General features: G+C 43.3%; 1 protein-coding gene across 2 annotated transcripts in view; it reads right to left on the reverse strand.

The window, feature by feature from the left end:
- Window positions 1–27556, reverse strand: part of LOC138513808 (transmembrane protein 176B-like) — a 417665-nt gene that overhangs the window by 18040 nt on the left and 372069 nt on the right. For both annotated transcript variants that reach the window (XM_069628909.1, XM_069628908.1), the window contains 2 exons: window positions 23860–23970; window positions 2058–2114 (listed from right to left, as the gene is read on the reverse strand). In XM_069628909.1, coding sequence (XP_069485010.1) covers window positions 2058–2114; window positions 23860–23970 — 168 coding nt within the window. The remainder of the gene's footprint in view (window positions 1–2057; window positions 2115–23859; window positions 23971–27556) is intronic.

Genomic DNA, 27556 nt, shown 5'->3' on the forward strand with positions numbered 1-27556 from the left:
GAAGGTTACGACCTAGTTTTTGTCACAGAAACTACTTCATAACTCTTCAGAACTTTGAAGCTACTGCTATCCTCCCAGGATTCTGAAATAGTTTTGAGTAATCCTAGTCGAGCCCCCAAATATTTAATTTGTCCCATTGAATTTACCAACGCAAAAAGGTTGCAGCTGCCAAACTCTTGCATTCTGCATTTTCCTCCGTTTTGATTGTTCTAGTTTATCCCCCTCCCTCTGTGATCGGGCCCTCAATTCCAATGCTCTTGCAGATGGCCGCTCCCATCCTAGCAACATCCACTTCCAATCTCGTGGTGCTTGGAGATTTTAACACTTGTGCCTATGATCTCATCCGTTACTTAAAATGTGTACCTCTTGAATCTTGCACAGCTGGTCTAAGGGCCCACCACTCTGCTGGAAACACGGTAGATCTTATTTTCAGCCTCCATCTTTGGTAGGCGGCACTGCATCCACCTAGACTTGTTGGACCACAGTTGTAAACCTCTAGACGCCTAGTCTGTAGACCAGACTCTTCTGTTATTTTCTATTCATCCCTGGAAAGAGCCCGACTGTTGAATATCAGGCTTCTCCTGCAACATTCCTTCCTCTTCTAATGACCTATGATGGAGCTCTCCTGCTAGTTATCCCTTAGCTCCTCTAAATTATCCATTTGCGCTCCTAAAGCCACGGTTTCTTCAGACCTGGCCAGCCTCAAACCGGTTTTATAGCAGGCAAAACACTATTGCAGCCAGTACAAAGAGCCCACGAAGGCCAGCTTTTCGGCTATATAAATCCGGTCATATTGTGAAAGACAGTTAGGAGTCATCATGTATCAAATCAGGTTCTCACCAACCCAGATAACTATGCAGAAGAGCTCCATAGACCATTGGTAGACAGTTTGTGATCAACCCCTCATTTCTAGAACTGTACACGCTATGTTAACATTTCCTTGGTTCTCTGCTCCGTGGACGAAATGGGATGGCCTGCATCTCTTCACTCTTGTGCTCTATACTGGAGTTATTCCTCTTCTGCATATTCCATTGTTGGGTGGTTTCCCACGGCCCCCAACTATCCTCCAACCACAACTTTCAAGTTTAACCTCTTGCCATTCTAATCGACCATTATGGATTCACTTCCTATACTTACAATGATCGCACCCAGCTCCTGGTCAGTTTGGACAGAGAGCTAAGACACAGCCTCGCGTTTTGCCATGCAAGTATGCCATCTTTTGTTATGAGCAACAACTCCCTTAAACTAAAAAAAAAATATATATACAAAAAAATAAGACCACGGCTGTTGTCCCATGCCAGTCCCTGTGGCTAAAATTCACTAAAGTCCAGTCTCCGTTTTCAAACATGAACCATGTCTTCACTTCCAGCTGGCACCAGTTATCCCTTTCACCACTTCAGCCCAGATCCTGCCCTCTTCAGCCTTCGATTCAAATACAACGCCGGCCTCAATGCTATACATATGGGGCTCCCTTCAAATCCTGCAGAACTCCACATCCGTCTAACCTACAATCTGCCATCGCTCTGCTTATCTGTTCCATGTCAAACTTTACTGGCTTCTCATTAAGCAAGGAGTGCAACATTTAAAACTTTGCATGGTCTACCAATGTCTGCACTAAATTTGACATTTTCTTTCTGCTAAAATCACCCTTTGATCTCCTCCACTCATTGGGCCGTCAGTTCCTCAATTTAGACGTTGGGGCAATTATCGGGCTCTGTTCTGATCCTCACTAACAAACACGCTTCTACTGTAAATTTAACTTCCTCCAAGGTAATGTTCAGACAAACCACAAAGCCTTCAACTCTACCTACACTTCTGCTTTACCTCAATACTCACCCCAAGAAGCCACTGTGATAAAGCAGTTCTGAAACAAACAGGTTACAGCAAGGTCAATGGTTCCAAGACTACTCCTAAACAAAGATGGAGTCAAGTATAGCTATTGTATAGGTATTTTGTAGAGTATGGGATGGCAAAGGCAGTTTCACCAAAACAGAGAAGTTAAGATTTTGGACATGGTTAGAGGCAGGTGCAAACAGGAGCAGGTGCGATTCACTTACCCAGAAACAGCTAGCACGTCTTTCGCTATGGATGGCAACTGCTCCTGTCAGGATAAACTGGTGAGGGAAAAAAGGAAAGAAAATAGAAGTTAAAAAAAAAGTGAGGCTAAAAATCCAGCACTATCCTTCTTGGTTACAGAGATGCTCCTTTCATGGATGATGCAAATGGGGAGAACCCCTCCAATGACGGGGGGGGGCCAGGGAGCTACTGCCCCTTGAACCTGTAGTAGTGCCTTCATATCAATACTGGAGTGGTTCTGAATAAATTAATGAAACACCCCAGACAAGGCATTGCATCAATAGTAAACAAGCATGTGGGAGCCCCTCTACTGAGGACGGACATGGGTCAAATACCCTCTCGTATGGAATGTATTCCTCTCAGGAGGGTCCACAACCACGTTTCAGCTCACTGTACCCTTCAGAGGAGAACTATCAATTTGCATATCAGTCTTTGACCATACTCACAAGGGCAGTCCAGCACCGAAATGCTCAATAGTAAGCAGATGACCAGGACGCAGATCAGATCTGCTATAAAGTGCAACCACATAATGATAATCCAACCAGGAAGATAAAGGTGATCAAACGTTAAACATGCGTTTGTGTCTTAGAATTCTTTTCTCCATAGTGTACAGGGCTTGAAATTGCTGGGACCTCTCTGCTCCTGGGTATAGTCTAGGAATGGGTGGTTAGCTTGATACCAACAACCCCCACTCCCTGAGCAAACTAGTGACACACAAATATTCCATTCAGACACCGACTCTCTGGGAATTTGTATTAAGATTCACTTAAAAGGCCATTTAAATCATGATCGGTGAAAATGCAATCTAGAACCTTTGCAGCAAGTAAATGGCATAGATCAAAATGTAGCAACAGTAGAGCACTATAGAAATCATAGTCACAGAACCAGATTATGAATGTAGTGGCAAAAATGGGTAATCCCTAGTAGAGGTAGCAGCAAGCAAGAAGAACACAACAGAGGAAGAAAAGCGTAAAGCAATGTAAAGCAACATAAAAGAGGCTGAGAGCAATCAACAGAAACAAATCAGGTGCAAATAAAAGCATATTTCACCATCTTTTAGGCACCCCAAGGGACTATGTCCATCTCGTAATGTTAAAAATCACTGTATAAAAGTACATTTTCTCAATATCTGTATATCTTTTGTTAAGTGGATCCAGAAGTTCCAGGTATGTCAGAGGTACTGGAATTACTCCAAGCCAAACTCAATGGCGGAGTGGCAATGTGCACGGCAAAGTTCAGCTTTATGCACATCCAAATAAAGCAGGGCCAGCATACAAGCATCAAAATCTTGAGTCTCTCCCCGAAATCATACAAAATATCTTAAGTACCTTTGACGCATCATCTCTTGCAACATACATCATAAAAGCTACTGGGAATGGGGATTGGTTAAGGGATGTGGCTACATATAGATCATATAGGGGATACAGAGATAGTTGGGTAAATGAGATCTGATGGCCCCTTCTGAGACCATCCCAATATTGATAAAAGTAAAAATACATCACTTCTAGGAAACTAATTGGGTGGCATTCTACATGGTGTGCAGCATGACACTAAGGGATTAGATTGGTTGTCTTCTGGCTAAACAACCTTGGACATTTTGACAGGTCGAGGTATGCGCCAAATGGGTAGTATGGGGACAGGCTCATGAACGGCCTTTTCCTCATTAAAGAAATTACCATCCGTAATTCCTTACACCATGAGCTCAGGCCATCTCCTTGTTGACATTGGTCTTTGTGCTTTTAGGGAGAACCACAGGTGTCCCATCTTCTGCTGGCAGCTAATGAATGGCCAGTGTGCCACCCCACCCCCCAATTATAAGGCACGTGCTAGAGGACTGTGTGAAGTGGAATTGCCTCCGATTTATTGGAATTTAAGCCATTATTGAGTAGGTCTTTATTTCTGCTGTCTCTGAGGTCATATTCTCCATGGGGTCCTTTTGGTTCACTGAGCCATGGCCTTCGGCTAACAAGGGTGATGCGAGAGACAAAGGGAAACCCTCTCTCCTCCTCCTCGACCTATCAGCAGCATTCGACCTCATCGACCACTAAGTCCTTTGCCACCACCTCTCCACTACAGCCAACCTCCCCCCTAATGCCACCGCCTGGATCGCCTCCTACCTGCAAGGGAGGACCATGCAAGTTTTCTCAGACCTTGCTTCAGCCTCACCCACCATTATCCTATGCGGCGTCCCACAAGGCTCATGTATATCGCCCACCCTTTACAGCATTTTCACACAACCCCTCTACCTCATCCTTGTCTCCCTGGGTATCTCGTACACGAATTACGCTGACGATACCTAGATCCTCCTCGCCCTAACAGAAGACTATGACACTGACTCAAAGACACTTAACCACATATACAACATGATTCAAGCATGGATGGCAGCTAATGGCCTATGCCTCAACTCAGACAAAACTGAGCTACTCATAGTTGGCTCCAAGGAGACACTTAAGAACATTGACTCCCAATTCAGTCACTTTACGATTGACAGCATTAACATCCCAGTGGCAAATTCAGTAAAAACATTTGAGTCTATCTGGACTCGAACCGAACGATGACTAGGCAAGTGAACACCATCGCCTCAACATCAGCTTACCATGCCAATCTGCTGACAGCAGCCAGACCCTTCCTATCTAAGGATGACTGCATCACAATTTGCCAGAGCCATCACAGGATCAAGACTGGGCTACTGTAATGCACTGTTCCTAGGCACCTCTACTAAAACATGACTAAACTCCAAACTATACAAAACAGCGCTCTAAGAGCAGCCACTGGAATACCCAAGAAAGAGCACATCATGGCAGCTAGGAAACACGCATACTGGCTCCCAGTAAGAGAAAGAGTCCTCTTTAAAGCACTTGCCCTCACCCACAAGTGCATCCACCTCACTGCTCCACCTTACCTCAGAGAATTCACCCCACCAGATCGACTAGAACCCCTTATGCAAACATGCTCACGATCCCTAGAGTAAAGAGCCAGAGCAGGTGGGGCCAGCTTCCAATACCTAGCAGCGCTACAATGGAATGTGCTACCACCACCCTTGCGAGCAGAAGTCTCCCACCTAGCATTCCGTAAAGCAATTAAACCTATGCTCTTTAACTAAAACTCACCCAAGACAGGAACTCCACCTGTTCTCACACCGAGAATAGCATACCTGGACACCTGCACAATATGTCTTCCGCTGAAATCTGCATCTAAACGATTGTATACAAGGGTATAATGTTCTCTAACCCTAAGTGTACTTCTGTATACCTGAATTATGTTATTCGGTCTGGTGGATCAGTTCATCTTCACATGTACGTAACCCTGTTGTAACTAAGACTGCCACAAGTAACAGTGCCGCAATGCCTTTGGGCTGTATGTGCGCTATACAAATGCAAAAATAAATAAAAGGGTTGGTTGTGCTCTTGCATGCTTGAATAATTGGAGCGATACCCGCCTATGTCTTAGGAATCACCATCTCATGACTTTGATCTGCTGTTTCCATACAACATCGCCTTCTGTCCTTGGCAGTAACTGCCAACTACTTATTGAGCTCTGTCCAGCTCTACATTTCTGCAGATTCAGCCTGAGTTTTCTGAAGGCCTGGCTGCCCCATTTCTATATTGTGTCTGTGGCACTCACAGCTTCACTAAATGCACTTTTTACATGGTGTACATGTTCTTCATGTATCCTGCACATCTACTTTGTGTCTATTGCATTTGCATCTAGCGTGTGCATCTCAGCTTAGATTGTCTGGGTCTTGTTATACCTGCCTGAGATAAGGGGCTTATGGTTGTCCAAGTAATGCGCCTCACCTGTGATGTATTGGATTGGGGGGTAGGGCAGACACTATGGATGATGTGTTCATCTGCCTCCCAACATTTGGAATCATCTTGTGCTGCACATTTATGTTTTTAAAGTGCTCCATTAAATGTAGACTATTCCAAGAACTCTTTCATGAGACTCAACGTCAGGGGCGTTGCTAGGGGGGGCTAAGGGGGCTATAGCCCCTGAGCTTTTGGTTGTAGCCCTGGATAGAATCTCAGGAGCTACAGCCAAAAGACTAGCTAGCCCCCAGTCCCAACAGTTCCAACATCAACTTAGCCCCGGGTCTTTTCCAGACCTAGCAACTCCCCTGCTCAACGTGAATAGCTCCCCAAGTTGCGATGTGCAACTACTGGGCAATAAATCGACACCCAAGAGGTACATACAGCTACGGCTCCATGAATTCCAGTTTCAACCGGTGCCTACCTCCACATCCATTCACCTCCTCTGTTGTGCACAGATGCCTTCAAGGCTCCCAGAGGAGGCTGATTGAAGCTCCCAACGGCGTGCTTCAAAAGAATTTCTACAGATCCATTAGTAATCACTTTATCACCTTTTATCACATGAATCGTATCTACAGAAGGACATTTTATTGCAACATTAGAAGCTAGTCAGTGGGACCTACATAATAGCAACTCTTTCAATCAATGTGCTATTTGGGTCACAAAGGAAAAGCGATGCAGAGCAGGCCTTGGCCAGTCCATGAAAATCTTATGATGGTTTGGTTGAACCAAACAGTGGTACAGGCCCATGAAAGCCAGGTGTATATGGTGGGTCAGAACAATTACTTGCTGGTCACCCAGAGTTGAAAAATACAATTTCTCCAGTTGTAAACCAATAAAAAATAAAAAAAAGTGGAAAAAAATACTTGCATACCCAGATTCTAGTTTATGATTTTACTTCACAGAACTAGCATCAGAATATTGGCTACAGACGCATACTAAAAGCATAGAAAATCAGTTAACACTTAAATGTGTCGCAGTAAATGCCTTGAAAACAAAAAATAGTGCAGAACATACTTCTTCCCGCTACATTATAAGTTGGCAACGTGTGAAGGAAAGTAGAGAGTTAAGCATTGGGCTAAAGCGGTCAATGCAGACATAGTGCAGTGGGTAGCCAGTTACAAAAGTGACGAGACATGGGTGCTGGGATGAACCACATCAATCACATAACACGAGTTGTGAAAACCTATAACAGGAGTTGTGAAAACCTATTAATCTGTTTCACAAGATATATTAAAAAAAAGCCGAAGAAAAAGAATTCACGTTGGAAGATAAATGCAGTCTAAATATTGCTTAGCGTCGCAAAACTTCAGAGGATGAAAAAACACTGTTTTTCCAGCTACACATCTCTATGCTTTAAGCAACCATTATCTTAAACATGCAAAATAAGGTTCATTACAAGACCGATTACGTCATCGGTGCGAATCCAAACAAAGCCATCTTCTTCCTGAGATCATGAATTACAGTAGGAGGCTTCAATCCAAGCGAGGACAGAGCTGAAGGCAACCTTGCAATTGATTTAATGAAGAATAGGCTTTTGGATGAGGCCAAGTAGTGTCTGGCCGAGGATACAAGGCAGGGCATATGCTTTAACTTGTGTACGACCTCTGATCGGACTAAACGCCCACCCCAATCACCCACCCGTCCCAAAACCAGGTTTCAGTTAAAACTGGATTTGCACGGTCCACCTCCCTTGAAATCTACCCGGGCATTGCTTCATCCCAATCAGTACAAATGTCCAAAATATAAAAATGGGAAAACTTGAACTGCAAAACTGTGGATGCTCACCTACTGATCATCGCAGACCCAGTGAGATTGCTATAACAGCATCATTTGTTTGGATAAATTGCTCTCGCAAAGACAGCAAATAAAAGCACATCAGGAATCAAATGAAGAAACAAATGGTAGAGGTGAGACCGAGCCGAATAAACAGAAAGACGCAGCTTAGAGTGTCAAAGGCAAAGAAAAAAATAAAATAATACGGAAAGACCTAGGCGGCTATCAGATGACTGTAGGCCAGGCTACACAGGCATGCTTTACCATGCAAATCTAGATAGCATTAAAAACAAACACATTGTACTGTGAAGATTTTTAATACAAGGATACTAATGTCAGTAATCCATTTGTAACCATCCTCAGACCGCCCCATTTCACTGCGTTCAATTTCCATAACCTTTACAATTGTGAAATGAAAAGGATTACTGAACTGGAAAAACACAACATTTTTCAAAGTTTATTAAAAAAAAATAATAAATATTTTTTAAAAACCACAATTGCCCCATAGCCAGAATCGTTAATGAAACGATCCTTCCAAACGTCTAATACCACTCGTATGATTAATGCAGCCCCACAGTAAGTATTGGCTCTACCCCTATGAAACATGTAATGATCGTGACCGTGCTGAAAAAACTAAGATCTGACCTGAGGATCTTGGTAGTTTACGGGCCAAACTTCTCAAGCAAAATCCTAGGAAAGGGAAGATACAAAACTGCAAGACTATGTGGAACAAAACTAACATCTTGATTATATCAATCATCCTTCAGACCTGAGAGGAACACCAACCACCCCAGCACACTTCAGGGAAAGAACACCTGATCACTGATAATGAATTCCAACACGTCACCCTGATACTCGATCGCGTTACAGCAACTATGGATACTGTTGATCACGCTGTTCTCCTCAAAATGCTTAAACAGGTTATCTGGAAATGCCTTCGAATTGATCGGATCCCATCTCTCCAAAAATTGTGCATCAGCAACATTTTTGTCCTACGAAGGTAGCATACAGAGTACCTAACGGAACCAAGTTTTCTCTCCAACTCGCCATGATCTGCATTAATAGACTGACCCGGATGCTCGGGGAAGATCAGATACAGTTCCGAATGTATGCCGATACACAATCTGTCTGCGCCCGAGAAATACCCTAAGCAGCCACATGTCCCAGTGTTTACATCATGTATCAGAGGAGGAAAGATATCCGTTTGAATGAGGCCATAGCCAAGGGTCTGTTGCTGGAAACTGGAATTTCATATCCATCCCTTTCAAGTGGCCTGCCAACCTAGGGTCACCCACTTTTATTTTTAAAATAATAATAATTTGGTTATCCTCTTCCACACAAGTCTCAACCTTTCCCCCAGATTAACTGTGGTGCAGAACATAAATGTACAAGTGTCTACACTTCAGACTAGCATGTGCACCAAACTAGGGCGAGGACTCAGATGGACTAATAGAACCACATACACCAGTCCCGCCCAAGAGACTACACAGTCAGGAATAGGACTGCCTGAATGAGTAAATCTGCAGAAGCCACATTAGCCCTTCCTTCAAAAGCACCATTTGTTGCTGGTAGAAGGCAAAATGAGTTGCAGGGATCTTTGCACCATGTGCAAAACCTTGGGGGTTGGGCACCCATTCTATCCTGGGACACACAAGCATACTTGCTCCGACAGCAACATTCAGATTCACCATTAAATAGCGAACCCAGTGAATGGAACAAAGGCAGAAGAGCCGTCTGGGTGCAAGCGCAATCCAAGGGCAGTGGAAGATGTGGCACATTTTGTGTTCTTTTGCCCACTGTATAAGGCCACACGGCAGAGGAACATCCTCCCGATTTTAAGGGGGAATTGATTTTATGGACTACCAACAAGCGCTTTTCTTTTTAGTGTGTTTGCTTACTTTTACAACTGTGTTCGATTCAGTATGAATTTCACCAAACATGTACATGGGGCTTTGCACTCGAAATAACGAAAGGAAAAGATGTGCAAAGCCTTTTGGTACAACAATGGAGACAACATGCAGATTAGATTGGATCTTCTGCACCAAAGTTGTATGGGCTCCAATGTTTAACAACCATAGGCAAAAATCCAATCTGCTAAATTTCCAGAAACTTTTCCCTTGTTCATACTGGCATTTGTGGGAAATCTCGATACACAGGCACAGCGGTTAAAGAATACCAGACAGGGGATTCCTAATCACATTATTTGGTTGGCCTGAAATTGGTATTCGCATAATTGACCTTCAAACATTTGATCGAATTTTATTGACCTTTTTTGGGGTCCCACTATTGTATGATCATGCAAGTATGAACTAGCTGCTTTGGGGGATAGAAGGATGATTAGTGCTGCACTTTCCTTTTGACTTTAAACTTGCACCACTGGGGAGTGATCGGCTGTTGGAGAGGAATGGTTTCCTAATCTATGCAGCCGAGCCAATACACATTAGCACAATATTCTCACATAAATAGTTTATATATATGCACTTTGTTGAAACGGCCGCAATTGTCACGCGACAGGCGACCAACCACTAAGCTAGTGTTTTATTACTTTAGCAAGGCTTCTGTAAACTGGTTAATTTTATATTTGGCACCATAATGCCGTCGCTTCTTTACCTCTGTCCAATACGGTGAATTCTGTCTACCTGCAGACCATAGAGTTCTATGGGGTGGGTAGCACCCTTTATGGTCACATGACACTACAAGCATGGTGGGGAGAAGATTGTCGCCTGATTTTTTTGCAGCGTTTTTCACGGTTATAATGCCTGAGAAAACCAACTAAGGATTGAGAACTAGCCCGAGGAAGCTCGCGAGACGAGCGGAACGCGTGGCGTCATCCACCCGGTTGGGTGAGTTTTTTGTGCAATACCTGGTCTGCATTTTATCAAGATGCATATTTTTGATCTCATACGTGATGCACTATTTTGAAAGAATTAAAGTTATTATTTTTATAATTCAAGTCTGGTCTAGTGTGCTTGGGTGTTTGGAAAAGTCCCTATACTTTAGCCCTTTACCAATCTGTGGCTAGTGTGGGAGTTTACTGTGTGATAGATATATATATCACATATATATACACACACACACACACACATGTGCAAGGGTATAGATTAGGTTGAGGGAAAGTGGGGGGGGAAATGTGTGTCTACTCCGTGTTTGTTCACTTTTGGTCTCCATCGTAGCGCTTTGAAGTGAATGTCAAATATGGGTTAGCGCTTTCACAAAACGTAATAAATATGTGGGAGAACTAATAAACCAAAAGAACTAAAGACCAACGTACTTGCTCAATGACTAGGCTACCACTGGCAAGTAGACTAAACATCAATATACCAGGACCGTGGATTAAAAGGAAAGTGGGGCAGCAAAAGACAAAGGAACAATGAAGGTGCAGGTCTGTTCGATTCATCCGCATTCAACTCCTACAGCGGTAAAGAAATTCAAAAAAATAGAATGGCCCTGCCGGTTCACAAAGAGTACCTGGAAAAGAATGCATCAATAGGATAGGTGTGATGTGCAACTTCATGGATGATACTGTTTAATCGCGTTACTCTATCTGGAACTGACTGAGGAAAGGGTATGCTATTCTGTCCCAGTTCATAAAACAGCTTGAGAATTTGATAATGGTTTTAGCAACTCCTTCAAAATTACTGAGTCGTCTCCAAAACAAATGACTAACAAGTACATCTGAAGGAGACAAAAGGTAAGGCTATTGGTAGCAGTGGGACAGAACAAAATCATAAAAACTGTGCCCAAGAACAACTTTTTAAATTGTATTTCTCTATATTTGCAACAAGAATTTGCAGTCTCACAAGCAAAGACCAACAATTAGGGCCAGCGTCTCGCTGGCCTTAATTGTTGGTCTTTGCTTTATTTAAATATGGAGCTTACCTCACTGCATTTCAACCAAAGCGTTTTCACAGGAAGCTGAGCCTGCATTCATGGGGTTTGAGGTTGCTGATTGAGGGGGAAAGTTGCATTGTTTTCAGCAGTATCGCAATTTCCCCAGGGTCATCAGATCCTGAAAAGACCAGCCATTTGCTGCTGTTGTGAAACAATGGAAACCCAACCTGTGTTGCAGCAGACTGACTATCTTTCTGCAACAGACAGGCGATCGTTGAGGCATCACACAAATAAATCACTTAAGGACTATTACTCAGATATTAATGGAGTACTTTTTTCCAGTTAGCGCTTTCAGGAAAGGAGAAAAGAAAATGAAGAGCAAAACGCATTATGAAAGGAGGCACAAGTGCTCTGCATATGGTCTTCACACAATATTCACAAACACCATAGGATGAATCAATCTGATACGGGGCAGCAGTTGCCTGTATAACTTCTACTCTGAACTCGAAGGGAACTGTAGTTAATTGCTGTCTTGTACTAGTCAGACAATTGCATTCCCCTACCTAGGCACTTCCCATGGTTGCGCTTGGCTTGTTTAGTATTGCGCACCAAGAGTGGCAGTCACACCAATTGCTTCAATTGGGATCCCTGCAACCCACAATGGCAACTGCAGAATTTCGACAAACGGCTTTGGCGAGGACTCAAAAATATAGCAAGACTGCCCAAGCTTAACTCTTCAGGGAGTGAATATTAGTGCAAGTAAAAGGGTCAATAGCACGGCAGATCAACTGCCTCCTTGAATGACCTATAATCATCAAATCTATTAACAGCTTAACACAGAAGTGTACGCAGAATAACACGAAAGCTAAAAGTCACATGAGAGAAAGTTTTAAACTACCAATTTTAACTAAGACCCCCTGATCTTCGCATTTGAAAAGATAGTTGGTTAAAGAACAGGACTAATAGATGTAAATGCATTCAACAGGTGTCATGGGTGGGAGAACACGATTCTGCAAGTCATCAAGAAAATGGACTGTATATCACTGGATTGAGAACATTTCTAAATTTAGGTACTACAGACAGGATCACTTTCCTGGCAAGACAAAACCTGCAATAATTACATATCTTCAAAACACACAAGTAAAAAGGTGTATATTTTAACTGGCTTTGTCTTCAATCCAGTGTTCTAGGCAGGTCTTAAGGTTTTACTTTTTTATACAAATGCTTTTACTGAAATATTGTTATGCAAACGTTTTTGTGTGACAAATCGTTCTAAACAATGGCTTTAATTAAATGAATGCGGCAAGTACTAGCTCCACCTGATTTTCTTGATGCCCTGTACCAGGGGTCCAGCCTTAACGGCCGAAAAAAGAGGAAATGGCTATTACACTGCCCTCCAGCAATTAGCATCTCTACAACAGTAACTATAATAACCAGAAGGCTATATAGGAACAGTTCAAGAAATATAAAGTTATTGGTTTTAAGGAGTCACTTCAGTGGATGAAGATACTGAAGTGGAAAATTACCCTAAAAATAGTTGCTTTTGCAGAAAAATATTTTTTCAACCCTGCGGATTAATTCCAAACTGAGAAATTGTGGGAGCTGAAAAAGCAAGAATGCTTGCTTTCCTTTGCAAGGTGAGGCAACATGAAAATAAAGTAGGAGACTGATTAAGCAACAGAAACCATATTCTGTGTCACGTTGGACTGGCAGAGTTTTGCTTTTAAAGAATTTAACAATTGCAGTTCCAAATTTAAACAAAGCCAAACTCAACTTGAAAGAAAACATTGAATGAAAAATGTTTTGCTTTATTTCAAACATGTCGCCCCCCTCCACACCTTCCCTCCCGGTCATTCAAACAACTGCCTTAATTACCTCTGGTAAATGAAATCAGTTAATGAACATGAACTTTCTGAAAGAGCATTAAAAGTAATCTGAAAAGATTTCAAAATAAATCACTGTCTAATGTACAGATTGGATGCTGCAGGTTGTGGTCACCAGGTTACCGGAGATTGTAGAAGTTGTAGTTTCACAAGCAACATAGGAGAAGCTACTTGGTATTTTTGTACTACATATTTCAGTACACATAAAACATGTCTACATGTGTTCATGTTTTAATAAAACTATACATTTGAATATCTTGATTTAAAACTTATTTTTAAATAATCATGCAATTCAAATGCCAATTAAAATCAATTCCTACCTGGAACACGATTAAACATGCTTAATAATGCAAAAGGATACTGGATGCCATTGAAGAATCTATTCTCTGCGTAAATACTTGGGAAGTAAAGAAAATGGAGCTGGGGAAGGGAAAACCTCCAGATGGGTTTTTTGTATTGAGTTATTGGCTTTTTTTTTTAAACTCAAAGCTCTAACAAGGAGAGGATTCTCACAAGGGGATTTTGTGCTATGCCCCCTCATGAGGAGACAGACAGAATGACAGGCGAGTCTTATGACTACGACGAAGATCGCCTTGATGCAACAGGATTGCTAGAAAGGTATGCAATGTTCCCTTTCTATAATGGATCTTTGGATTAATAATCCTCATGTTCGGGTACAAAGCTCGAAAACTCATCATGGCAGAGGGACTTCAACAATAATCATACCATTGATCAACATTTTTATGATAAATTTTGTTGTCCAAGAAGGTGTAGTTGCATCATAATTTAAACGATATTTAGGTACCATGTGGGTGGACTACCATGAAGCAGTCAGACCGATCTCCATCACCAAGATAGTTTTCAGGATTGCTTTGTTAGCCTTACCATTTTAGAGTGATCCAGCCGTAAAACATCAACGAACAGTTTGGTTTTTAAATAGCAAAGGCATAAAAAAAAAATGACAATCCACCAAGATGTTAACCTGCTCTGTGGAGCCGGACCTCAACTTCATAGGCCACAAAGAACTTACATGGCATCAAATGCTCCAAGAATATTTTCCCTGCTCCAGAAAAAAAAAAACCCACACCTGAACAACCAAGTAACAAAGGTAAATAAAAAGTCTAAAACATGGAAAGCCGATTATAGAAGAAAATAAATCTCGCCGACCGTGAACCATAATGATGGGGGCCCAACAATGCCACCTTCTAGGATTACAACTGTAAAATCAATGTGTACATGATCTCAAACGGGAGCCCCCCCCCCTTTTCAAGAAAACTTTAAGCTGTCAAATTGGAGCATGTACAGACATTTTCTGCTAAGTTTATTTTCTAAAGTGCAGTTAATGCTCAGAATACAACCCTCAGTAGTATTTAAGGAGCATTGCAGGAGCATAGAAAAATTGCCTTTTTACAAAAGCATCCTGACTAAGCAAGATCCAACAAGCATGGACTCCTAGCCTACTCCCTTGATGGGGACGCTAGCCATTTTAACCAATGGCATAAGCAAACCAGTAAGACTGGCCCCGTGGATGGAGCGAGGACCATAGTCATAGTGGTGCCCGTCATGCTGAGGGATGCAGTCACGAGAAATGTCATTTCGGCTGAACATTGAATCTACCTTTTCTGGAATTTATTTGAAAGGACATTGTCAAGACAGTTTGTTTCTAAAGACAGCTCCTTTCTGGGTTGGTCCCCTGGACTCAAGTTTACTGCGCATTTCAGTAAATTCTGCAGCGCCAAAATGTGCTCTTGCAAGAGTTTTGGGACCTAGTTGACGTGAATATCAAAGCAGACCCATCACCACATGAGGGGGCGGGGAGGGGAAGAGAGGCTGTTAGGAAAGTTTTGGAAGACCAACTAAGGGCTTAGTAAAAGAAACATTCAACTGAGACAGTACAAGACTCCACTCTTAGTACAAGGCTGTACCACCAGAGTATATGGTACCCCACCTGAATATATGGTACTGTGGACAGAACAGCCAGGCTTATCTAGGAGGGAGAGAGGGCTGTAGGGAAGTACATAGAAGCTGTAGTACACCAATGAATCAACAGAAACACTGACAACCAAAGTATAAAAAATAAAAGGTTCCTTTTTAATACAAGTAGGCCAAGTTAAGTCTTGGGGTAAGTACTGCTCATAGAGACAAACTTTTATAAAAAACACCACTGTGCTTGAGGGTACACAGACCAAAGCAGAAGACCTTATTTGGTACACCAAACAGTAGTTCTAGGGACATCAATCTGATAGTTACTTTTAGATTACTTTCAATAATGCAAGGGTAGTAGACCATCAGTTGGATCGTGACACTCCGCAAGAAAAATCACATAGTAAGCAAACTGGACAATATACTTTCTTGAATAGTGGAACACTTATTCCAGGGATAGTAAGAAAGTTAAAAACTATAACTCTGATTCAGGTTAGGTTATTCTAGGAGAGTTGGACCTCTTGGTGCAATATCCAATTACCTCAGCTCAGTGGAACAGTCTAAGATCAGTAAGCACTTTACACTAATTAAGGATTGCATCATACAGTTCAAGGTCAGCTACGCCTAAAGAACACTTTTCAGGAATGGCACACAGCTATTCTAGGCAGGTAAAACAAATACTTTAAAAAAGGAGCCATCAGCAACTTCTAGGCAAGTATAACCTAACGCAGACTTATTCTGGATAGGTTAACAACAAGTCAGGGGAAGCAAGACCCAATTGGGGACACTCATGCATGCATATCCTAACAGAAACAGTACAGTGGAACCAACAGCATTACTTTTGGGAAGAGGGGGCCCAATTCACAGGTGAATACATTAGCCTACTATCGACTTTCTTTTACAATGTCGAGACAGTTTAAGGAAAGTTGAGTACACTTATTCAGAATGGCCCACAGCCATTCCAGGTAGGTAAAGCCACTTTTCAGAATGGCAAAACATATCTAAGGTAAGTAATAACTTTACATATACTTTGATAAGCGGCAGAACACTTTCAAGATCTGTAAGAACTAAAGTAACTTTTCACTCTCAAAACTACAGTTACCAACTAACTGTTTTATAGGCAAGTAAACATTGCGACACTTGTTTTACTTTAAGGCAGACCTCCAAGTATCCAGCCATTCCCAATTCTTTTACACAAGTTTCTCTTAGAGGCAGATGAAGGAGCCTAGTGGTCTAGGAGACAGATGTAGGCACGGTGAGATAGGGCTCAGTTGCAGGCAAAGTCAGAGCTCGAGGAAGACTGTTCAAACAAGTAAGTATTCTACTTTCAAAGTTATTTGAGGGTCCAGGTACTTGAAATAAGACACCCTAGGAGGATTCCAGCAGGGGCAAGGGTGCAGTGGACGAGAAGACTCCCAATCACAGGAAACACCCCAAGGCTACACAGCAATCACAAGAGACTTGAGGTATGTAATACCCGAGCCAACACAGAAAAAGTGTTTACAGCCGGAGGACTTCAGGATCTGCAACCAAAAACTCAGGTGCCGAATTCCTTATGAAGACAGGAGACAGGACTATGGATGGGCTTTTTCTAGCAGGGATCCATGCAGAAGGCTCCAGGCAAGAGTTTGTGGCTGGATGTAGGTCTGGATTTGGTGCCTTTTTCAGGAGCCAGAAGACTGAATGTCGCTGGTCGGATACTCGTTTGCAAGATGCAGCACTCTGGTGAGGAGACTTTTCGGTCTAGTTTCATGTCCCTGGAGGTCCAGCAGGATGCCCACAAGTTTAAGCAAGATTCTGAAGCCACACAATGACTCGAGCTATTACAGCCCTGCAAGGTCACAGCTCGACGTGGCTCTCACCAGGATTGTCATTTTCGGAGTCCCCAGGTCGATTGGAAGGAAGGGTAACAGCAGGCTCCAGTTCTGGTTACACAGCAGGCTCTCCAGTCGCTGAAAATAGTCTCATCCACATTTTCTTCATCATCCTCTTCAGTTTCAGTGGTGGACTACTTCAGCATCCAGGGTCAGACTTTCATGCAGGAACCCAGTTTCATTCCAGGACAGCCAACATCCCAGTTTGAACTGGATTCTCGCAGTCAGGCTGGAAGACTAAGGGCTGCAGAGGACTCCACCCTTGCTCCCTGCTTTCACAGACGCTCAGAGTCTGGGCAGGCTGACCGAGGTCTCCAGTCGAAAATAGTTAACACAAAGGACTGCCCCCCCCCCCCCTGGATGTCGGGGGAAGGAGCAAGAATCGACAAGGAACGCTAAGAAAGATGACAGGGCCATTGTGGAGACAGCCCACAGTAAAAGTGCACCCAACAAATACAAAGGTTCACCGTCACCAGCCATTAAAGGGAAGTTTGTCCTAACAAAAGCGTTACATTTAGAATGAGCAAGGGGATACCCAGCATTTCCCCAGGACTCCACATAAGGTGGGGAGTGTTTGAATCCCTTTTACGTTTTATTGGGGGAGACCAAGATCCTTTCTACCCTTGGCAACCATAGTTTCCACAGGGTTAGCTAGAGCAAGTTAAAAGGGGAGCCCCTAGGGCAACCCAGCATCAATAGGCAGCGTGTGCCAAAATTTGTCAGAATACATTTAAAGAGACACTATGGAGAGTCTTAAAAAGGACACCCAAAGATTCTGTGAGTGTGGAAAAAGGTTCCCTCTGAGGTATAGGGGAAAATAATCCACCAATCAGGCAAAAGGTTCTGGGGTTGACACGGGTCAGGAAGATTCATCATTGCTATGAAAATCTTACCCAACATAGCCAAATTTAAATCATATTAAAAATGTTCCTGGTGTAGTCCCCAGTTCTTTTCCAAACACTCAAGCATCTAACCCCCGCCTCAGAGTAGAGCCCCGTGTTCTGTTACCAATGCAGAATAGAGCTGGTTAGGGAGATTTTGCTCCATTTCGAAGGGCTTGTTACATTGCCGCCAACCAGAGCGCTCTTTCTGTGCAAGGTTACTTTACTCATTGAGACTGCAGGACATCTGAATGGACCAAACTGAAACCGTTACTTACCCCGGTCATACTCAATTAAGGGGAGAAAGAAAAAAAAAAAGAGGTTTAACAAGCTCCCCCTTCAGACCCCCCCCCAAAAAAAGGTAGAAAAACCTCTGTCCTAATACAGGGTATGTGCAATAAAGACTGCAAGCCTTTGCAACTAAAGGCAAGGTCCAATACTTGCATTAAAGACAGTAAAATGTTTTACCAAAAAACCAATATCCACTTCTAACAGTAATAAGGCCTCGCCCATTTCTCCTCTAGCCCCCTCACCACACACAGTCTCAAAGAATCTACATGTGGCATAGAGGGTTCCTAGTGATAGTTTCAACTGCCATACTTTCGAATGGCAAAGTTTTGAATAAAAATGCGTTGAAAAAATGCATTTAAAAAAAAGTTTATGGGGTGGTCCCCCACCCCTGTTTTTTTACCCCTTAACACCAAAGACCTCTGGCTCAATGCCAGCAATACTGAGATTCTTCGTATCGAGACTTTACTCACTTTCCCCCAGAAGCTAAATGTTTCCAGACCTCTGGTACTCTCCAGACTAGACTACTGCAACAGCCTCTTCCTTAATCTACCCTCCTCTATCCACCCCCTCCAGCTAATCCAGAATGGGGCTTACGAGACCCATCAGGTCCAGGGACTGCATCTCTCCAGCTCTAAAATCTCTCCACTGGCCTCCAGTTGCTGCAAGGATCAAACTGAAACCCCTCTGCATCATGCACAAGGCTGTCTGGGGCCGGGGACCACACCATCTGCAACTTGTGCACACCAAGTACTCTTACAGGTCCCTCTCGCTCAACTCTGCTTGTCAAACGCTTCTCTAAGCAGAGAGTGGGCGGCCATTCCCTTTCCTCGGCTGGCTCCTTCCTCTGGCACAGCCTCCCTCTCTCTCAATCTTAAGCTGGATCTCCTGAAGTTCAGTGAACACCTCAAGACTTCCCTCTTTGCCTCCCATGCTAAACCCCACAGTTGCTTTGATGGGTGGCCTGGGCGCATCTGTCCTTCGGGGTCCTGGCCTTCTGTCCCATCATCCACAACATCAGTCCTCCCCCTGCACTTGCCTTCGTGGACCACTTGGCCTGTGCTGTCTCACAGGCCTGCACTTAGTGTATGGGCTGTTGACCACCCCCTCCTTTAAAGTAAAAACCAGAACACTTTATTGAAAGCCCTTCACCACTGAAGGCAAAGAAAATAAAAACATCTCCACCAGGCTCGTGAGAGGATGCAACAGTGTCCATTTACATACCGGTCATAAAATAAATAGGTTTTGTAAATTAGGGTGTGTGGGGTTGGGGGGGGGTGGCGTAGGATGAATAAAGATCTCACCAACTTTAGCCACAAGAAGGCGTTCAAGTACACTCAGGAAAACTATCGTGCTATCAAACAGATTGTGGATCCAATCATGGAATACAAGGACGACAAAAAAAAAAATAAATAAATAAAAAAAGTCCTTTAGGAATACATCCTTTAGTTTGAGCGATGACAGTACAAATGGTGATGCGCCCTCTAATCGCAGAAAGTTCAATTGCAGCAAATCAAAAGAGGAAACAACTTTTGTAGTAAGAGAAACGTCAATCGCGATTACAAAAGTAGTAACAAGGGTGAGAGCCGATCAGCATTTTTTTGAGAGAAGCCTGGAAGCCTGCAATCTGGAACCCCGCATAACGAGAAGTAGACGAGCATGGTGGTGAATCTGTCAGGATACCAGCCTACAATGGAAGAAATGAGAATTCTAGAGAAAGGGATGGGCTTTGTTCCAACTAATTTACACAACCCCTTTATGTTTCGTCAAGAATTTCACAAATTCATAAAGATCCATCTCAATCAATTTTTCAAAGATAAAGCATACGAATCTGAAGCTTCCGACTCAGGTCTACAAAATAAATCTAACTTTTGTGTACCAACCGCTGCACAAAGTGCTGAAACGTTGGTGTTCCAGAATAGGGTGCTCCACGAGCTGGACCTATTAGGAAAAAAATAATAAAAAATAATATAAAAATAAAAAAATAAAAATCAAAAGGGAAGAATGCTTTCCACAACATCAGTCAAGGAGAAAATGAAGCAATGAGGAGACTGCTTAACAGAGACATTGTGATCCGTAAGGCGGATAAGGGGGGGGAGCTATAGTTATTCTGAATCGAGAAGATTATGTGAGAGAATGTAACCAGCAATTATTAGATCTAGCCTGTTACGAACCCCTGACAGAAGATCCAACTACAAGACTGACGAATTTGATTTTTCTCAACGTCTCGAAAGCAGCTGAAAGAGGGTGGATCACACACAAGGAAGCCGACTTTCTGATGAAAGACAAGCCACAGATCCCTCCATTCTATATACTCCCGAAAATTCACAAATCATTGACCTCCCCAGGTACACCAATTGTTTTGCGAGTAAATTCAGTACTCGAGCCCTTTCGCTTTGGAGACAAGTTTCTCCAGTCTTTGGTAAGAAAAATGGCGTCACACGTTTTGGATACCACACAAATGATCAGAGGTAGAAGACGTTGAATTTGATCCAATGACTGAAATACTATTGGGACTAGATGTGGTTGCACTCTACACAAGCATCCCTCAAGAGAGCCTCCCTAGACATGCTTGAAGAGAAACTCCTCCAGGACTACACTAAAATTTACCCTGGTGTCATTTATTGTATGGTGCGCCGAGATGGCCCTCATGGAAAGCTATTTCCACTTTGATGGAGAGTTCTTTAAACAAATTCAAGGAACCGCCATGGGGGCCCACTCAGGCACCCAGTGTAGCCAATTTATACATGGAGGCATTTGAGACCAGGAAATTCATGAACGGAACCAATCCTTATGTGACTAACATAAAAACGTGGAGACGGTATATTGATGACATTTTTGTCATCTGGAAAGGGACAGTGAATGAACTTGAGAACTTTCGCCTGTACATCAATATGCAAGACAGATTCTTGCAGTTCACATCCACTTATGTCACTGGATTTTTTAGCCATTACCATCACGGTTGATCCCGAGAACAAATGAATTATATGTGAAACCATTTAACAAACCAACGGACACAAATTTGGTACTTCACTATTCAAGCCTTCACCCACACCATGTGTGTGATAATCTCCTGTTGGGCCAATTTCTTAGGCTTAAAAGAAACAGCACAAAGAGATCCGACTACAAAGTGGAAGCAAGCAAAATGCAAGAACGCTTGACCAAAAGAGGTTATCCGGTTAAAGTCCCAACCAATGCGCTCAAAAGAGCAAGCTTTAACAGAGATGATCTCCTTGAATATAAGGAACAGAGGGTGCAAAAAGAAAAAGTTGAATGGATTGTGTTTGTCAATACCTTTTACCAACTAACGCAATCAAAAAAATCATTGGAAAAAATTGGAATATCTTGGAGAAAAGCCAACAGCCAATACCTAGACCAATTAATGCTTTCAAAAGGAGTTGGAACATAAGATCATATCACACGCAATGACCAGGAACATTACCACAGCAATGGGGACTACCAGAGGTGTGTGGTCACTATCCCTGTGGACACTGCACGTGCGGCCCTTTTACATGTAAAAGCACATTGGAAGATATTGGCTTACAAACTCCATGGCAACAAAAGACCCACACCAACTGCAATTTGTGTATGATCATCTATGTTATTTGGTGTCCATGCAGAAAGATTTATATCGGGTAAACAGACAGAAACAGACAGAAAAGCAAAGGGAGCATAGAAGCTGCATAAAAAAAAAATGTCGGGCACCTCCCTCACTTTCTGCCCCTGCCAGACATACTGGAGTCAAAGGCGGGCTCCACTCGTGAATCCCGCCAAAGACAAAATGATCAAAGGGACCAAACCTGGTTTGGCGCGCAGAGTAAATCTCAAGAAGGACCTTAACAACAAGAAATGGCAAAAAAAGATGACCAGGGCCATTTTTATTTTTACAAAAAATGGGCACCCACGGGTGCTTCAGTGCAGCTGCGGACGCAGCCCGCGATAAAAACACCATGGTAGTTAAACTTAAAACCACTGCCACCAGCCATTAATTGTGAAAAGGGTAACAAAAATGATACATGAGAAACTAGACCAAGGGAATACTAAGTAACCCCTCCAGTGCCTTATTGTAATAGTGTGTGCTGGGTCTAGAAAGTTACATTTGGAAGTTAAGTCAATTTCACTTTACTGCTCTGGGAAACAGACGTTGATCCAAAAGGAGGTATTTAAACCTTGGGGAAATCTGAAAGGCTTCCCTGTGCCACTGCACTGAAGGTGCCGTGTCATAATGTAAAACTATGCCTATAGAGTTTGTCAGACTCCCAAAACCAAAAGAAACACTGGGCCTAAATCACAGAAAAATACGAGAGAGTGGGAAAAAGGTCACTCTCTCCAGGTTAAAAATTAAGAAGTCCTAGAGTCCAGCAAAAGTGCTTGGGGTCTCTAAGATCGAGAGGAATTAGAACATTTCTGACACTTCTCCCCAACACTTCCCTTGCTGGTAACCTTCATGTCCAACCAGGGCACCTCAAACTACGGACACTGAGCTTACGGCGTTCACCCCCAAAAAGCAGCCAGTATCTAAAGTAGACAGCAAATATAATGGGAGTTCCATTGAAATTGGGGGAGGGGGGGGAGGCATGCAAAAATATGTTTCCCCCAACAATGAGTTAAACATTTTGTGCCATGTGTGATGCAAGACAGAAGAAGATTGCGATTAGCCATGCATTACCAAACATTTAATCTGTACTAGTATGCAGGTCTCCGCTAGTGATATGTCGAACAAGCGCCACGATGCCCCCAGGCTGACGTGCGCTCTACAAATCCAAATAAATAATAGTACAGTCAGCAAATTAGACCCTAGGCTACATGGCATTCCAAGTGAACGTTTCGGCACAATCAAGCTTGTTTATTGGGAGGAGAGGGCGTATATCCGTGATGCACAACAGGCACACGGGACAGAAGCAGCCCTGCCGGACATTTCTTAAGCCCACCAAGTCACACAGGTTTTACGATAAAGTCTAGATGTCAGTCTCTTAGAAGGCAAGGGCTCACAGGTTACAGTTCTAAACTACAGCAATAAATACAAAGTATACCCCGAAACCCATGTTTTTGTAATTTTGTACTCAAATTCTGACACTGTCCACTCCCACGCCTCCCCCCAACCCACTTGCCTGCATGGACAGTCCCAGCCCACTGTACGAGACTCGTGTGGCCCATTCAGCCCCCCACAACCGATTTCTCTGCACCCTTAGTGTATATGGTACAGTTAACTAAAGGGATTGTATTGTGGTAAAATAGGACCCTTCAGTTGATAAGAAACTCGGGCTCTAGGCATTGGTTTGTAGGGAGGTTTACAAGCTGCTTCTGGAGAGAATAATTAACGGCAGCAAATTGAACATCCGACTAAGGGGTTTGGGGCGAGCGAGTAGTTTTGCTTACGTACATCAGTTTCTTTGACTTTATCCAGGGGGAGCTCTTCTCATGTGGTTTATCAAGTGTGTACCTGCCAAACCATAATCTTGGTCTCCTTCCAACAACGCTTAAAGAAGGGTTTTTGCTGCTAGACTAACATACTCACCGGAAAACCTGTCCAGAAGCCAGACCCAGCCCAGTACATGCCGCCTTCACGCACGAAGGACAGAATCACAGCGTGGGAGACACACAGGAGGCCAATGATGATCTGCATGGCCTGTGGAAAAAAGCAGATTGAGTAAGAGTACAGCAGCACTTCAAAACATGCCATAGCAACCCCGCTCGCCACTCCCGCTGCCCCAATCAAATGTATCCCTAGCGTTTGCCTCCGTTCAGCCCTCCTGTCTTTTTGGTCTTCCATTACCTCTTTGAAAACCCATCCTGCGCCTTTTCCATATCATTCGAATGCCCGAGCATAATGGAAAAGAGCCTAGTTTGGAGTTCTCACTATTCCTTCCAACTTTTGTCTGCCTTTAAAACTACTAAACAATCTTCAAAATTATCACATTCACACTTCTAGCTTTGGGCTTCAGGTCAGAACATGGGACAAAGGATTGCCAAACCACAAGACTCACAGAATGGTCTTGGGTGAGATTAATGTTCAGAAAGATTTTCTTTTTGCACCTTTACCTCCATAGATCTAGGGAACCGCATTCTTTTTGCTTGGTTTTTTTAACCAGTCTTGCCTTTTTTAAGCCAAGTAAAACCCTCAGCTTAACTTCCCTTGCGCTCAGTTAAGGGGAAACCGATTTGTCCCAAAGACCCATTACTGAGAAATGTTTCTGTCCACAACTCTATATTTTTACAATTGCACACACCTGCACAGTGAAGTGCAGTTAGAATACTATAATGTTTTTACCTTTTGGGTTTGTGGTCACTTTTCATATGTGCCCAAGACAAGTTGGTGGCAGCAGGAATATTTTTACTACCATTTCCTTGTTCACCTTCCCGTTTACAGCGATTGGCTACTAAAAAGGCGACTAGCACCCAAAGATGGCTGTTTAACGAGATTGTTCACTTGTTCTTTGGGCATATTGTAGTTTAGCCAACTTACTAGACTCTCAGGCCAGGCAATCCCATATATGGTATTGCACTTGCCGGAAAAGCTGCTGCTTTTGTAGTCTAGTGACCCTTTGCGTGAAAGCCAGGTGGAGGAGTTGCGACTCTGGTGCTGGACATATTTGGAAATCACTTGTCCAGGTTTGGACAACCACTGGCTGTTTGAATGTGGCAGCGCCTTAACATTTGAGGGATTGAACTGGCATTCAGACCCAAATCTGAATAAAAGGACTCCTCCTGCAATCTCTTTTGGAGCCAAGATTACCAAAAAGAGCAGATCCGCAGACGACCAGAGGACTCCTGCAGCTGACCAGTATTAACACCACTGACTGGCCCAGTGAAGCCCTGCTCACCTGCCTGATCTCCGAAGACCCTAATCGATGCTTTGACCCTTGGACTAGTGGGACCAACTAGTCTCACCCCCTGTTCGAGGATGCATGCCCACACAGCCTTTGGAAGTGTCCCTGGACTGCCGGGTGGACTGACCAGTTACCTCGCTGTAGCAAGTTGATCCTTGTTAGTCGGTGGGTTATCAGCTTGCACCATAAGTCACCTGCTCCCACAGTTTCAGCTTCCCATCTTCACGGCAGGCTACGCTGGGCCAATTGCGTTTGTCGCTGAAAGATTGTTTGAATCCGTCTGATCTCCATGTCCATCACTGGAACCTGTCTGCATCAGTCTGGTGAGGTGTCCTAAGGTGGTCTGTTCTGCCGAAGTATTTTTCACAGTCTGGACCGCCACCTGGAATATTTATTGACATTGCTAGAAGCTCCTGCACCCATGATCCATGGGCCTCTCACCTCAACAAAGGACAGGGGATCATGCCCCCAGCAGATTCTGGAAGAATTTGAGTCGGAGGGGTATGTAAACCTAGCTGTACTGTCCGTCCCCATCTGCCATAGGGTAACATTGGGTGCAAAGCACCTTGTCTCTACTGCCCCCTTCTTCTAAATGGAACCCAAGACCTTTGGGCACTAGGCGGGCCACATACATCTTAGGGCTAGACTTAGAGGGAATAGGGGTTGGGCTGATTCTGGCTATTTTTCTTGCATTGTATTACTTTCCTGGTGATATTAGTGTTATTATCTCTGAAAGTTAATGTATATATAGGCAATATACGATTCTGATTGCAGTACTTAATGGTAATTTATATCTTCTAGTGTGTTCTCAAATGCCCAATTAATTACTGTACTTTTGTACATGGAATGTCTAACTTCAATTGAGTGTTGCCCTTTGTGGACTCTGTGGTCCCAGACCACCCTCCCTCACTCACGAGAATAAGCCTCGACTGCTCATCCATACCTGTATTGGGTTCTGGCTAACCTCAGAGTGTTCGCTGTTCACCATAACTAAGGTTGCCTCCTTAACCCCTCCTCCCTCCCAGGGCTGACTTTAGACATCTGAACACTTAACAAGCGGCATAGTTGGTAAGTAGGTCTTACCAGCTCTTGTACCCAGTGTGTACACCAGGGTGCCTGCCTACTGCATTCCAAGTCGTTTTCATAAAACACAGGGACCAACGCAACAAGACAATATAGGACCATAATGAAGGAGCATAGGGGGAACTCGATTAGAAACAGACCTATTACAAGCCCGAAGTGAAACATCAAAAATGCCCTTTTCAGCTTCCGGTTCATTGCTTTGGGGAAAAGGGCAATATTCTCATCAGGGATTACATTATTTCAGAGCTCCAAAATAGGCTTTTGAATGATTGGCCAAAAACATGATCCATAAGCTTAATGTTGGCCTTCGAGATGAACCTAGGTTGCCTTGGACAGGAGTAAAAAGCTCTAGGTACACCACCCGAGTCTGAAGGGTAGGGTAGGCCGAGATTGCCCAATAGCAAACAAAGAAAGGCAGTTTTCAAGGTGAGACAACACAATCTTATGCAAAGGAAATTCAGTTGTCTATCTGGGATGTGATGCATCCACATTGGCATTTTATTTGAAACTGTCCTATGACAATAAGCCGTGGCATTCTTTTTGGAACCATCCTACGATAATTAATAGGAATACATTCCTCCTTTCTATGAAAGACCCTTTTAGAGAGGACTTGTATCTACATACAATAGCGGGCTGACATGAACTTGAGACCTGGGCACTAGTTCTGGCAAAGAATTTAAAATAGCCACAGCAGACAGATGTGGCCATTTTAAATAAAAATGCACAGCGCTAGCACTTCACCAGAATGAGTGCACAGGTCTTTAAATTAGTCAGCCCGCTTTATGTTGGAGCACTGCTGCAGACTTAAAAAAGTTGTTGATCTATTTGGGGTATGCTTCTGCCCAACCAGAAGGCACCACTGCTATTTAGCAGGCTGTGCGCATTTGATGGAAGGCAAAAATATATGGGATACATTACTCACCGTAATCGTATTTCTGATGCTTGTATCTACTTAGAGTCACATGCTACACATACTCAGCGGCTCCCACTAGATGTCTGGCTATTACATTTTTTGTTTTCAAAACTCGAAAAAGGTACGTCGACAGGGCATGCCAGTAATACTATCCCTAGTGTGACATCCACTGTACCCATGGTCCTTCATGCATCGAGGTCCTTCAGATGGTTTGGTATCTGACATGAGGTAGCATGAAGTGTAGCGTGAGTACAGATGTAATAAAGCAGATAAGAGTAGATGAAGCCAAAAAACATCTATGCACTTCTACTCCACAGGGGTGGAAGGGTGGGCGCATGTGAATCTAAGCAGAAACAAGCAGCAGGAATAAGATTATTGTGAGTAATGTA

The sequence above is a fragment of the Ambystoma mexicanum genome, chromosome 12, assembly GCF_040938575.1.
Source record: "Ambystoma mexicanum isolate Mex_15411 chromosome 12, UKY_AmexF1_1, whole genome shotgun sequence".
NCBI classification, from domain to species: Eukaryota; Metazoa; Chordata; class Amphibia; order Caudata; family Ambystomatidae; genus Ambystoma; species Ambystoma mexicanum.